The sequence below is a fragment of the Alternaria burnsii genome (assembly GCF_013036055.1).
Source record: "Alternaria burnsii strain CBS107.38 chromosome Unknown 705, whole genome shotgun sequence".
NCBI lineage: Eukaryota > Fungi > Ascomycota > Dothideomycetes > Pleosporales > Pleosporaceae > Alternaria > Alternaria burnsii.
Window position 1 is genome coordinate 211,690 of NW_024066107.1, and position 11,138 is coordinate 222,827.

General features: G+C 47.4%; 5 protein-coding genes across 5 annotated transcripts; 4 read left to right on the forward strand and 1 right to left on the reverse strand.

The window, feature by feature from the left end:
* Positions 1-442: 442 nt before the first annotated feature.
* GT037_000077 (uncharacterized protein) lies at positions 443-2,200 on the forward strand (the record flags this gene model as incomplete). The annotated part of the gene is made up of 1 exon (XM_038925124.1): positions 443-2,200. One exon carries the CDS (start codon positions 443-445, stop codon positions 2,198-2,200), a length of 1,758 nt encoding a protein of 585 aa, XP_038790980.1.
* A 1,255-nt stretch (positions 2,201-3,455) lies between these two features.
* GT037_000078 (uncharacterized protein) lies at positions 3,456-3,809 on the forward strand (the record flags this gene model as incomplete). Its single annotated transcript, XM_038925125.1, has 1 exon — positions 3,456-3,809. A coding segment is annotated over one exon (354 nt), but the record flags the coding sequence as incomplete, so codon positions are not given.
* Positions 3,810-5,382: 1,573 nt separating this feature from the next.
* Positions 5,383-6,360, forward strand: GT037_000079 (uncharacterized protein; the record flags this gene model as incomplete). The annotated part of the gene is made up of 1 exon (XM_038925126.1): positions 5,383-6,360. The coding sequence occupies one exon, from the start codon at positions 5,383-5,385 to the stop codon at positions 6,358-6,360; it is 978 nt and encodes a 325-aa protein (XP_038790982.1).
* A 324-nt stretch (positions 6,361-6,684) lies between these two features.
* On the reverse strand, positions 6,685-7,419 carry GT037_000080 (uncharacterized protein; the record flags this gene model as incomplete). Its single annotated transcript, XM_038925127.1, has 3 exons — positions 6,685-7,079; positions 7,129-7,339; positions 7,387-7,419. 3 exons carry the CDS (start codon positions 7,417-7,419, stop codon positions 6,685-6,687), a joined length of 639 nt encoding a protein of 212 aa, XP_038790983.1.
* Positions 7,420-7,926: 507 nt separating this feature from the next.
* Positions 7,927-11,011, forward strand: GT037_000081 (uncharacterized protein; the record flags this gene model as incomplete). The annotated part of the gene is made up of 7 exons (XM_038925128.1): positions 7,927-8,118; positions 8,163-8,274; positions 8,324-9,469; positions 9,527-10,025; positions 10,124-10,646; positions 10,700-10,859; positions 10,923-11,011. 7 exons carry the CDS (start codon positions 7,927-7,929, stop codon positions 11,009-11,011), a joined length of 2,721 nt encoding a protein of 906 aa, XP_038790984.1.
* Between the last annotated feature and the right edge of the window lie 127 nt (positions 11,012-11,138).

Below are 11,138 nucleotides of genomic sequence, written 5' to 3' on the forward strand. Positions count from 1 at the left end.
TGTCGCCTAGCTAGCATTGTAGGCTAAATGTCTCGCAATTTGGGCGCATACAAGGTTTTCTGGTTCTAGCGATCGTGTAGTCGCAATTATGGCCTTGACTGGATTCATGGTGACGGAATTACGAGGCGTTGAAGTTTTGGTGTTGCAAAGGCGGAATGAGTTTAATCAATCAGCCTTGCTCCGCCACAACCTGGCTGCGCCTCCCACCAACATAATCCAACCGTCATCCATCCCAACCTCCCACCTCTCGCACCGTTGCTCTTCTACAATACACTCTCCCACACAACATGGTGTACTTTGGCCACTGATAGCTGCAGCAATCCCGTTAGCCACCACTGCTATTCTCGAAGGACATACAGACGAAGACAGCCAAACGCTACCGATCATCCAGCCTGATATGAGTGAAAGCTAGAACCCGTCAACAACGCCCTGAATCGAGAAAATGAGAAGATTTTCATATGAGCCTCTGCAATCCAACCGAGCCATTAGACTGGTCAAGTTCCTACCCGGTCCCAATCCAACCTGCCAGATAGTCACAGTCGAGGTAGAGAAAGCCCCGCCATACGTGGCGCTGTCGTACACATGGGGATGCAAGAACCTATCAAGAGTTATCCTTGCGAATGGTGCCGAGACTCATATTACTGAAAACTTAGCCGAGGCTATTGATGCCATTTTCATCTTCGCAAGAGAAAGAAACATGATGTTCTGGGCAGACTGGATTTGTATCAACCAGGCAGACGTTCATGAGCGTAGCAGCCAAGTCCGGCTTATGAATACAATATACCGTTCAGCGGAGATGGTTGCGATTTGGCTTGGGCCAGCTGCACAAGATAGCGATCTTGCGTTCGATAAAATGAAGGAATGGAAGGTGAGATTTGATGAACTAAAAGAACAATTCGATGCATCTGTGGAGTTAGCAGTTACGAGTATCTCTTCTGACGACCTTTTCTTCTTTGGTCCTTGCGGCTCGGAAGAACGGAGAGCGCTGGAAGCGTTGCGAATGATATGTCGTCGGCCTTGGTGGAGAAGAGCATGGATAGTTCAAGAGGGGACCATTGCCAACCCTGCGCGTACCATCCTGTTTTGCGGGAGCCGTAGAATTGACTGGACCTATATACGAGCAGCCCTTCAGATCGCCCATACGTATTACCAAAGCTCCAGTATGAGTATTGATTCCGACATAGCCATGGCTAGCCGGCTTGACACTTTCCGGAAAGACAGGGAACAGGGTGCACAGATTTTGCTGTTACGCGTCTTGAACCTTATCCGAGCATACGAATGTGAAGATCCTCGCGACAAGCTATACTCCGCCCTAGGAATGGCCATGGACGTTTACGGAGAGGATATAGTTCCGGATTATACAAAACCTTCCTCGGCGGTCTACAGCGACATTGTCCGTTTTTATATCTCGAAGTCGACCGATCATTCTCTGGATGTCCTCGGTGAGATATGGAGATCAGCACCAGGTACAGTCTTTGAGCACCAACACGACATGATATTACCGTCCTGGACACCGGATTGGACGTTCCGAGCATCCCTGTTTCCTTTTGAAAAGGTTTTGAACTTAGATGAGTACGGAGAAAGTAAGAATGCCTACAACGCTAGCGGGACGAGTAGTGGACACTGCTACATTAACGGCTCGCATTTATGTCTTCAAGGATCAGTACTTGACCGCATAATCGGAGTATCGAGTATATGCGAGTGGACTTTAGCCGCTAGAGGCCTCGACACGGAGCGATCATGGATACCGGAAATTGCAGGCAAACTTTACTTCACCGGAGAGACGTTGATGGAAGCATTCAATCACACTATGGTAGCTGATATCGGACGAAAAGACTTTCGAAGCGATTGTGTCTTATCGAGGGGATTTGCTGTAGATTGGGACTTGGTTGGACAGGATAGAAGATATTTGACTGCTGAAGAACTTCGGAGGCAGAGCTGGATGCTTGTCGATACAAAGATGGCAACGTTTGGGAGAAGGCTGTTCGAAACTAGTCGAGGCTTTATTGGACTGGGCCCGGCAGCCGCTCAGATAGATGACAAAATCTGTCTTCTTCTGGGAGGACAGGTCTGCTATGTATTGAGAACTCGTAAGGATGGCCATCATGAGTTTGTTGGCGAGTGTTATGTGCACGGCATGATGGATGGTCAGGCGTGTGAAGACGAATCATTCTCAATCAGGGACATAGTACTCGTGTGATATACGGTTTAAATGTCGCTCATCTGAGTAGATAAGTTTGGTGCTGGAGAAGATCTTGCGAATTTAACCACGCAATCCGCAAAGTCGTTCGCGACCCAAGTGTAGGATCATTACACATCAATGCCATACACCCAAGCAAAGCAGGGAATAGAAATGTGTATGCCACGTGGGCATCGATATCATGGTATCTTGATTGAAAAATTCTATGTAATTAGCAAGAAAACAACAATTAATAGTTCCAAAGATGCATCAACAAACTGATCCGGTGGAAAAAGAAGTTGTAGGGCTAACGATACGGCTAACTAGGCTTTGTTGACCGTGCAGCGCTACCCGAGGAGACAAGCGAACGCTACCTAGCACAGATGTTACAAGTCGCGCTGGTGGTGTATGGTCAGTGGCCCGCACCTAAGATTTATTAGTGTAGTCGGTCGCAAATAGTTTGTGGGACACCTATACCATCGGTTTTTGAATATAACTAACTCGTTAGGTAGCGTCCGTCTCTGTGTGCCGAAAATGACCAATCGGATCGCAAGGATCATGGACTTCTGTCTAGCGGTTACGATCCAATCACCCATTCTCGGCACACAAGGGCTTTTGGCACGCAGAGACACTCGTTACATATAGAGTTTGAGTCGTTCGACTATAAAGCGGCGCCCAATAACATAAATGGGACCCATTCGTTTGAGGTTTTTTCTAGTGATCTCGGTCATCCTAGTAGCCAAACTAATTAGAAGCGGGGTTGTCGAACCGATCGATGATCTGATCCCTTGAAGGCTTGCAGTGCGGGATAAGCACGACAAATGAAGAGGAGGCATTAACCTCCCTTCCCATGGGTAGAAGTTTCCATCACGCCGACCCATGAAAATCTGGCCCGCTTTAACATTGATATGCAGAAATGTCTTCGATTCCTGATTCTTCTCACATATCTGAACCAACAAGGATCTCTGTTCACCTACAAGTCACGAGCTATATTAGCACCACAAGCCGATCGTTCATGTTCGTGTATGTCGTCAGGTGTGATTCTTAGGTCGAGTATTAATGCTACATACGGAGGTCGGCTCCAAAGGTTATTGCTGAGCTAGGTCAATTAGCCACCTAATCGGCCGAATATTACTTGGCCGATATCTGATATTTGGGTGGGCTGCCCACCCAGTTTAGAGATCTGATAGGTCAATTTTTCCAAATTTTTGATATTTTCTTGAGATGGCTCCCCGCCCCCGCCCCAATATCATGACGCGTGCAGCTACTCCGTATCGTTGCACTTAAATCCCCCTTTGGAGGCAAAGCTGCTGTTGAGATTAGTGTAACTACCGGCGTCTCTCCACGGACAATTGACTCTATCTACCAGAGAGCATGTCAGAGAGGATTTGACCCACACGCCGCTGCTCTTGAGCTCCTCCCAAAGTATCTTGAAGACGCCCCTCGTACAGGGCGCCCACGCAAGCAAGAACGGATACAAGAGGAGATTATACAGAAGGTTCGGCGTAATAGATATGGACGCGAGAAGAGCTGTGCTGACATAGCTGCAGAGCTTTGTCAGTTAGGCCATCAAGTCTCTCCAAATCCTGTCTGGCGGATACTTAAAGCTTCTGGATATAAGAAGACTTAGCCAACAAGAAGCCTGGTCTATCCAAGAAGATGAGACAGGAGAGACTCGAGTGGTGTCTCGCCCACAAAGACTGGACGCTAGAAGATTGGCGGAATGTTATCTGGTTTGATGAGACTTCTGTCGTCTTAAACCACCGCCGTGGTGGCTACCGTGTATAAAGACAGAAGAAGCGTTTAATAAGCCTATAATATGAGAGAGGTGGAAGGGATCCTCAGAGTTTATGTTCTGGGGCTGCTTCTCTTATGATAAGAAGGGCCCCTGTTGTGTTTGGCAGGCTGAGACTGCCCAGGAGAGAAAGGCAGCAGCAGCCCAGATCGATACTATGAATGAGGCCATAGAAGACGTCTTACGAGCTGAGTGGGACCTCTTAACAGGCATATCTCGACTTGGCTTAAGAAGAAGCTAGGGAGACCTCCAGAATGGAGATTTACTAAAAAACGGGCAAACTTACTAGAGGCAACAGCAAGGGAGGTATTGACAAGTAGCGTTATCAGTCTAAAGTCCTTATCCTAAAGCTTCCTCTCTTTGTAAAGAGTGTCTAAAGGATAGGCCTAGCACTATTGTTTAAGAAGATAAAGCTCCCTCTTATGCCTACTATGCCTAGGCAGTAGTCTCCTCTAGAGAAGGTATAGAACGGCTACTCTGGTGTAGTAATTCACCTGATTTAAATGCAATAGAGCCAGCTTGGGTTTAGATAAAGAGGAGAGCAACTAGGAAGGGTGCTCTAAAGAACAGAGCAGAAACAGCTAAGATATAGAATTAAGTATAGAGTGAGCTGCCTAAACACCAAATCCAGGCTTAGATAGAGAGGATACCGATCCATGTCCAGAAGATAGTTGAACTTGATAGTGGGAACGAGTATCGAGAAGGCGGATTGTTTAGACGGTGACGTTCACTAGATAGCTATATTTCGGCAGTACTTTGGCATTACTTTGGCATTATATCAGTAGAAATGAGACTACCCCTGTCAGCAATAACTTTTGGAGTCGACCTCCGTAATTTTGGTTTGAGTTTGGAAATTCCGGACTAAGGAACCCGGAGAAGAGTGACTTCTGCATCGTTGGGGTCTAAGCTAGCCATTCCACTTGTTCCGTATTCGGGCCGCATGTTTCTAGCAACACCTTAAGCTGTGTGGAGAACGGACGAATATTAACATCGTGTAATTGGGAAACCTACCTACACTGAGTTAGTCCCTACCCTAGATGACAAGCTTATCCGACTTCGGTACTCTCTACTCCGTATCATATGCTGGTCCGTCTTCTAGGTTAATATGGCAATAGAACTAGACTTATTAGAGAGACGTGAAAGCCTAACGTCCGAAAAATTTCGTCCACAATAGCAAGTTGAGATCCGCTTATTAGAGGATTTCGTCCAGAACGTGATGTTCTTCAATGAATACATACATTGAAAGCAGGTCTAGGACGTCCTTGAAGAGCGTTCACGTTGCTCACAGTCACGCCTCTTATCTTACCTTCACTGTGATCAACGGCCAACTCAACCTATACCGCACTTCACTGCAACCCGCAACCCGTAACCCCTTTCTTGAGTTTTTTGCGAAATTTCACTAGAAGTCATGTCAGCGAGTCCTCTTCGTTTCGATAACCGTGTTGCGATTGTGACTGGCTCTGGTCGCGGCCTGGGGCGCGAATACGCACTACTCCTAGCTCGCTTAGGCGCTGCTGTAGTTGTAAACAGCACAACAAAAGAGACGGCGCAAGATACACTAGAGGAAATCCTCAAATGTGGCGGCAAGGCAATCGCACACGTTGGCAGTGTTGCTGATAGAGCTGTCGCAGACGCAATGGTGGAGGCCGCAGTAACATCTTTTGGACGTGTTGATATCGTTATTAACAATGCTGGGGCCGCCAACACTACGTTGTTTGAGGATTTGTCGGCTACGGATTTTTGGAATATGCTCCAAGTTCACATTGGAGGGTCATGGAATGTAACGCAGGCGGCGTGGCCATATATGAAGAAGCAGAAATATGGACGTGTCATCATGACCTTATCGCTCATGATGTTTGGCATGGAAACACAATCTGCATACGGAACGGCCAAGATGGGGTTGTTGGGCCTAACCAAGGCGCTTGCTTTGGAAGGAAAAGAGCACAATATCCATGTCAACGCACTTGCCCCATCGGGCTACACTCCTCTTGTCGAACGAGCTCTCCCTAACGAGCAAGTTCGAAATGATATGAAGAAGTTTTTGCCAGCTGCTGAAGTGGCTCCTCCAGTTTTGTGGTTAGTCCACGAGGAGTGTGAGGTCAACGGGGAATCCTTCAGTGCTCAGGGCCGGCTTGTGGCTCGACTCTTTCTGGCTGAGACTCCCGGTTTCCACGGACCTGCTAACGGTGACTGGAGTTTGGAGGTTGTCAGGGACAATTGGGAAAAGGTGGTTGAGGAGACTGGATACACTGTTCATACTGATATGCGCGAGTCTGGACCACAGATGTTTGCGCGAGTCACCGGCCACAAATCCATTGTGTCTTCCCAGATGTTAGCCGATACGTTCCAGGCAAAAGACTCTTCAGACAGAGAAGAGAACTATTAGGCTAGTTTCAGACGCCTCCTATGAAGGCTGCAACCAGGCTTGGAGTCAGGACAATAACATTCAGCTTTTGGAGACAGTCTTGTTCAGCTTAAGTTAACTACAGTCGTACATTACACTGCGCCTTGAAGTTGCACAATATTTGTATCGGAAGCTGACTGCGGCTGGGGTGCTGGGTGCATGGAAGCCAGATCTTGTCTTGGACAGGATCACGAAATCGCGCTAGGGACAACTTGAAAATTCGAAAGCTTTGAATTGGTGTACCATGAGCAAAATCGCAACTCTATCGATACATAATTATCTACCAATCCAACATACCGTCACATGTTAAGCTGATATCCCATATTCCCTTAGTACTTCTCTGCGACGAGTAGAGGATCGTGACCGAGATCGTGACCTGTTCGTGGGCTCAGTCACTCGGGTGTGCTCCTCTTGACGCTCTCGGATCTGGCTCTCCATTTTGTGCTGTGCCGTGAGCCGAACTTGCAGCGAAAAGCCGCTGCATAACGCAGTGAACGTTGTGCTCAACCCCATGATCTCATGCACCCATTCTCGAATCAGCTCGTTGTATGCTTCGTCGTCCTCGGTATCCGCTTCTAGGTATGACGGTGCGTCCAATGTTTCGGACTTCACTTCAGCAAGTTCCAGCAACTCGGATAGTCGATTTCTCCCGAGGTTCAGTCCTTTGTAGTTGCGCTTTTCACACGCTGAACATATGCTTTCTAGAGGTCGTTAGCATCTAGGAGATCTGTTTAGAGCGATATCACTGACTCAATGTGACTCCAATATCTGCGAGTATTCCAACTGATACTTTTGTAACGGGCTCCAATTCTTTATCGTGTACTAGCGCGATGGCTTTTGCCTGTCTTATAAAGTTCGGACCGATGGATTCGAGGATGAGCAGGACCTGTCTGATCTCGGAAAATCCGACGGCAAGGTACTGCAATTTCTGTAAAGTGAAGATGCAGGCATTGTATAACTCCTATGCTGCTGTGTTAAGGTTCACAAGGTTGAAGTAAACCGACATACCTCTTCTACTCCTTGAGCAGTTGGAGGGGTCATCTCAGACATATGAAGTGCTAAGCTCCCAAAATCGAATGTGAGAACGTCGCAAGCAATGTAGGATGGTTAGGCTTCAAGAATATGTCTGGAATGTCTAGCCTTTTTAAGTGAGGTGGGCTGAGGAAGAGGTTTCAGCTGCGGCTGATGGTCTCGCTTGACATGCATGTCGTGGCGCATGAGGATTGCATTAACAAGGCAGCCGTTAACAAGCCGACCAATGAATAGTGTTTGGACACATTCTAGCCGCCGTATTCGCAATTTCGAGGTTAGCGTTTCCTGTGATCTCTTTATCTTGGCGAATGGGGGAAGAGCCTGTATACATCATTACATTACGCAGCTGGACAGAATTCGCGTCCTCAGCCTTCCCATGCCTCAGTTATAAACTGATTCAACCCTGCAAAGTGAGCTACCAGTTTTCATTTGCTCAAAAATTGTTGCACTGAGTCATTTTGATTAGTCTTCCACCTGACATCTTTCTGAGTCGTCTTTGTCTCGATTTAACCAAAAATGGCAGACCCTATAGGCGTCGTATCACTTGCAATCACCCTAATACAAGGTGCCTATAAGGCTTATGGCATTCACAAACTCACTGAAGCCTTCGGGAACGATTTCCGACGCCTCCAGAGGAGGTTTGACACACAGATAGGACTTCTTCGTATTCAGGCTTATCGACTCCGCCAAGCGACTTTACTTGGATTAGTAAGTAGAGCCAGGCTGGATCGTGCAAAGTCTAATTTGTCTAGACGGGTACATCGACAGATGAGAAAGAATGGCTGTCGCACATCCACGGCCTCGTCTTAGAGATCAAATTGAATATGGAAACATGCCAGGAAATTGCGGAGAAGTATCTTGGCGGTGAGTTTCACAATTGCTATAGTCAAGTCTTATGCTTAGTAGTTTTTAGACTTAACACCTTCCTCGCAGCCAGATGGCTCGCAAGTAACATTGAAGGACCCCAAAACTACCACGGCTGACCTTGAGCTATCCCATACCAAAGAACCTGTCTCAGAACCTCGTAATAAACGACGATGGCGCTTCCTAGGAAAGTCAGGCCGGAAAAAGGTCGAGGAGTTGGGGAAACAGAAAGAAAGACCCCTCGATGCGGATGAGAAACCCATGTACAAATCCGAAAAGATTACTGCTGTGACAACTATCCCACCTCAAATACTGAATGAGACAGAGTTGGATCAGAAGCAAAAGGTAGAAGAAGACGTTTCGGCCTCGCTCCAAGGACAGACCAAATACAGATCAAAACTGAGATGGGTAACTGAGGATAAGCAGACATATCTGGAGAATCTTCAGTTGATTTCTGAGGATGTTGGGTACCTTCGGATTTATGTAGATACTTATATTCAGCCACCGGATACAACATCGAACGCAAATGCAGCCACAGGCCAACTATCCAGGCTTCCTACTGATCGGGCGCGTGCGATCATTGCATCAGGGAACCATGTAGGACGCCATCAGCACGGTCTTGTCGAGCAGCACTCACAAGCTCCTGGAGGTGATGAACAGTTGGAATGGCTCGAAAATTCGCTATTTAGCTGCCAGGAAGCGTTCCGTCAACTTCGTCTCGACATGCGATCCGATTTCTCCCTGAAATTGTGCTATGACCATCGCCACACCTGGCGCCAGTTTCGGCCACATCGAGGTGTGAGTGCGCGGAAGGATTCTATTCTCTTCATCCTCCATACAGAACCAAAGAGACTTTCTCCTGAGGGTTTCGTACTTGTCATTGACACGCCCGGTATCCAGTCTTGCGAGAAACGGTGCCTAGAAAAAATAAGCGTAGGTAGACATTTACGCTATCGGATTCAGAAAGGGGATATTATTGAGGAAATCGCCAGCAGCATGGATCTTGATCGCACTCAAAAGGATGAATACACCTGTCTAGGTTCTGTGAAGATGAACCTCACTAGACCTTTCGTTGTACCTGAAGATCTTGTTCCGATCAGTCTGAGAGATAAAGGAAAACAGGCGCTTAAAGCGTCCACTTCCTCCGAAAATCTACATCGGGGGCGAGATACTTACTTGATCGGTCCCGAGGATGGTGAGTCAAATACTTTCTATATCGACCATGCAGATCAAAGATACTTACAACACGTAGAGTTCAGCGAGACTGAATCCTTGGATGGGGCCTTCATTGAGGAGAAATCTCAAGGAGAGCCTACAGCGAATGGCTTAGTGCAAAAGCAAGATATGGAGAGCACACTCACCGAAACAGAGTATCGAATACTCCAAAGGCCAATGCTATATCATGTTTATCAAGACCGCAAGTCTCGATGGACTCCCTACAAAACTCTGGATAAGCTCTTAGAAGAAGACAAGTTTCGGGACCACAAGTTTGCAGATTCTCATCTGCGTCTGGCACTCCTCGTAACGAGCAACTACGTGAGTCTCGGTGCGAGTGGCCAAGCTTGCATATTCCGTCCTGTGGACTGTATATATTATACACCAACCGACGGCACGAGCACTCTTACGCATGAGGAAATTATCCTCAGTCCTTACATACGAATATCACACGACAATGCCAAACAACCGACTGGGCTTGCAAGCGGAATTACCTCTACCAAACGCATCGCGTTGTTAGAGCTAGGTTTGTTGTTGTGAGTGTTTCATCATTATTTTCTTCCTCAATCTTCTCATGACTCCATCGGATCAATGACACTACTACGGCTTCGAATCTAACCACGTAAACTCATAGGTACCAAATTGGGAGCTGGCGCACTCTTGCGTACGGGCATCCAGACGGCTTGTTGGGGATGGTCAAAGACGCAGTCACCAACTTGGCAGCTGTAACCAACCATACCGGCCATCTACTCGCCTCTTTGACCCACTACTGTCTTACTGATCAGGGCTTCTCCACGAAACGACTGAGCATGGGGATACATGTCTCCAGAATCCATGAGTGGCCTCGCTATGGCAACGAAGACACTTACCGTGCTTTGAGAGCTTATCTCCAATCCAGTCAGAGTGACCCCCGAGCCAAAGCAGTCCCCACCCTGATACTGATGAATCATCGCCCCGTGAACGAGGTTCTAGAGATATGTCATTTTGTCCTCAGACCTCTAGAGGCCGCTTTGTACAACATCGGGCTGCTGGAATCGAAACTTGAAGACGGAGGCAGCAGTACGTCTAAGCGACGACCTAACCACCTCACAATGCACAAACGTCATGTGGATGTTGAAACTCTCTATTATTATAATATTCCATACGAATGGGATCCAGTAAGCTGTTTCACCACAGGTGAACCATGAGAAATCACTAATCATCTTTCCAGACTGATCCAGACAGATTCATCATTCTCCGAGACATGGATCAACGCGATTTAGAAAGCCTTTGGAAACATACTCATCGCTTGCGTGGCTCTGCTACGACGAAGAAGCCACCCTATAATGAACCAGACGGGAAGCATACCAGTGCGTCGGACGCAGAGGTTGGTACGTCTCGTGCAAGCAGAAATTCTGAACGATATAGAAAGGCACAATCGACAGTAGAGACAGATGATGAAGAGAGTGATGGGCCTCGCTTCTTTAGGAGTCGAACGTTCGATGGGCCTGACGTACCTAGACGTTCCGTCGACTCCGATTAACAAGGGAATATCAGCACATGATCGAGCCGTTCGTATCTGTAGCACCAACAATACCATAGCCAAAGTATTATGATCGCTCAGAAGTCACTGTACAAAGAGGCAGCCTACGCGTGGTGGTAATCTAAGC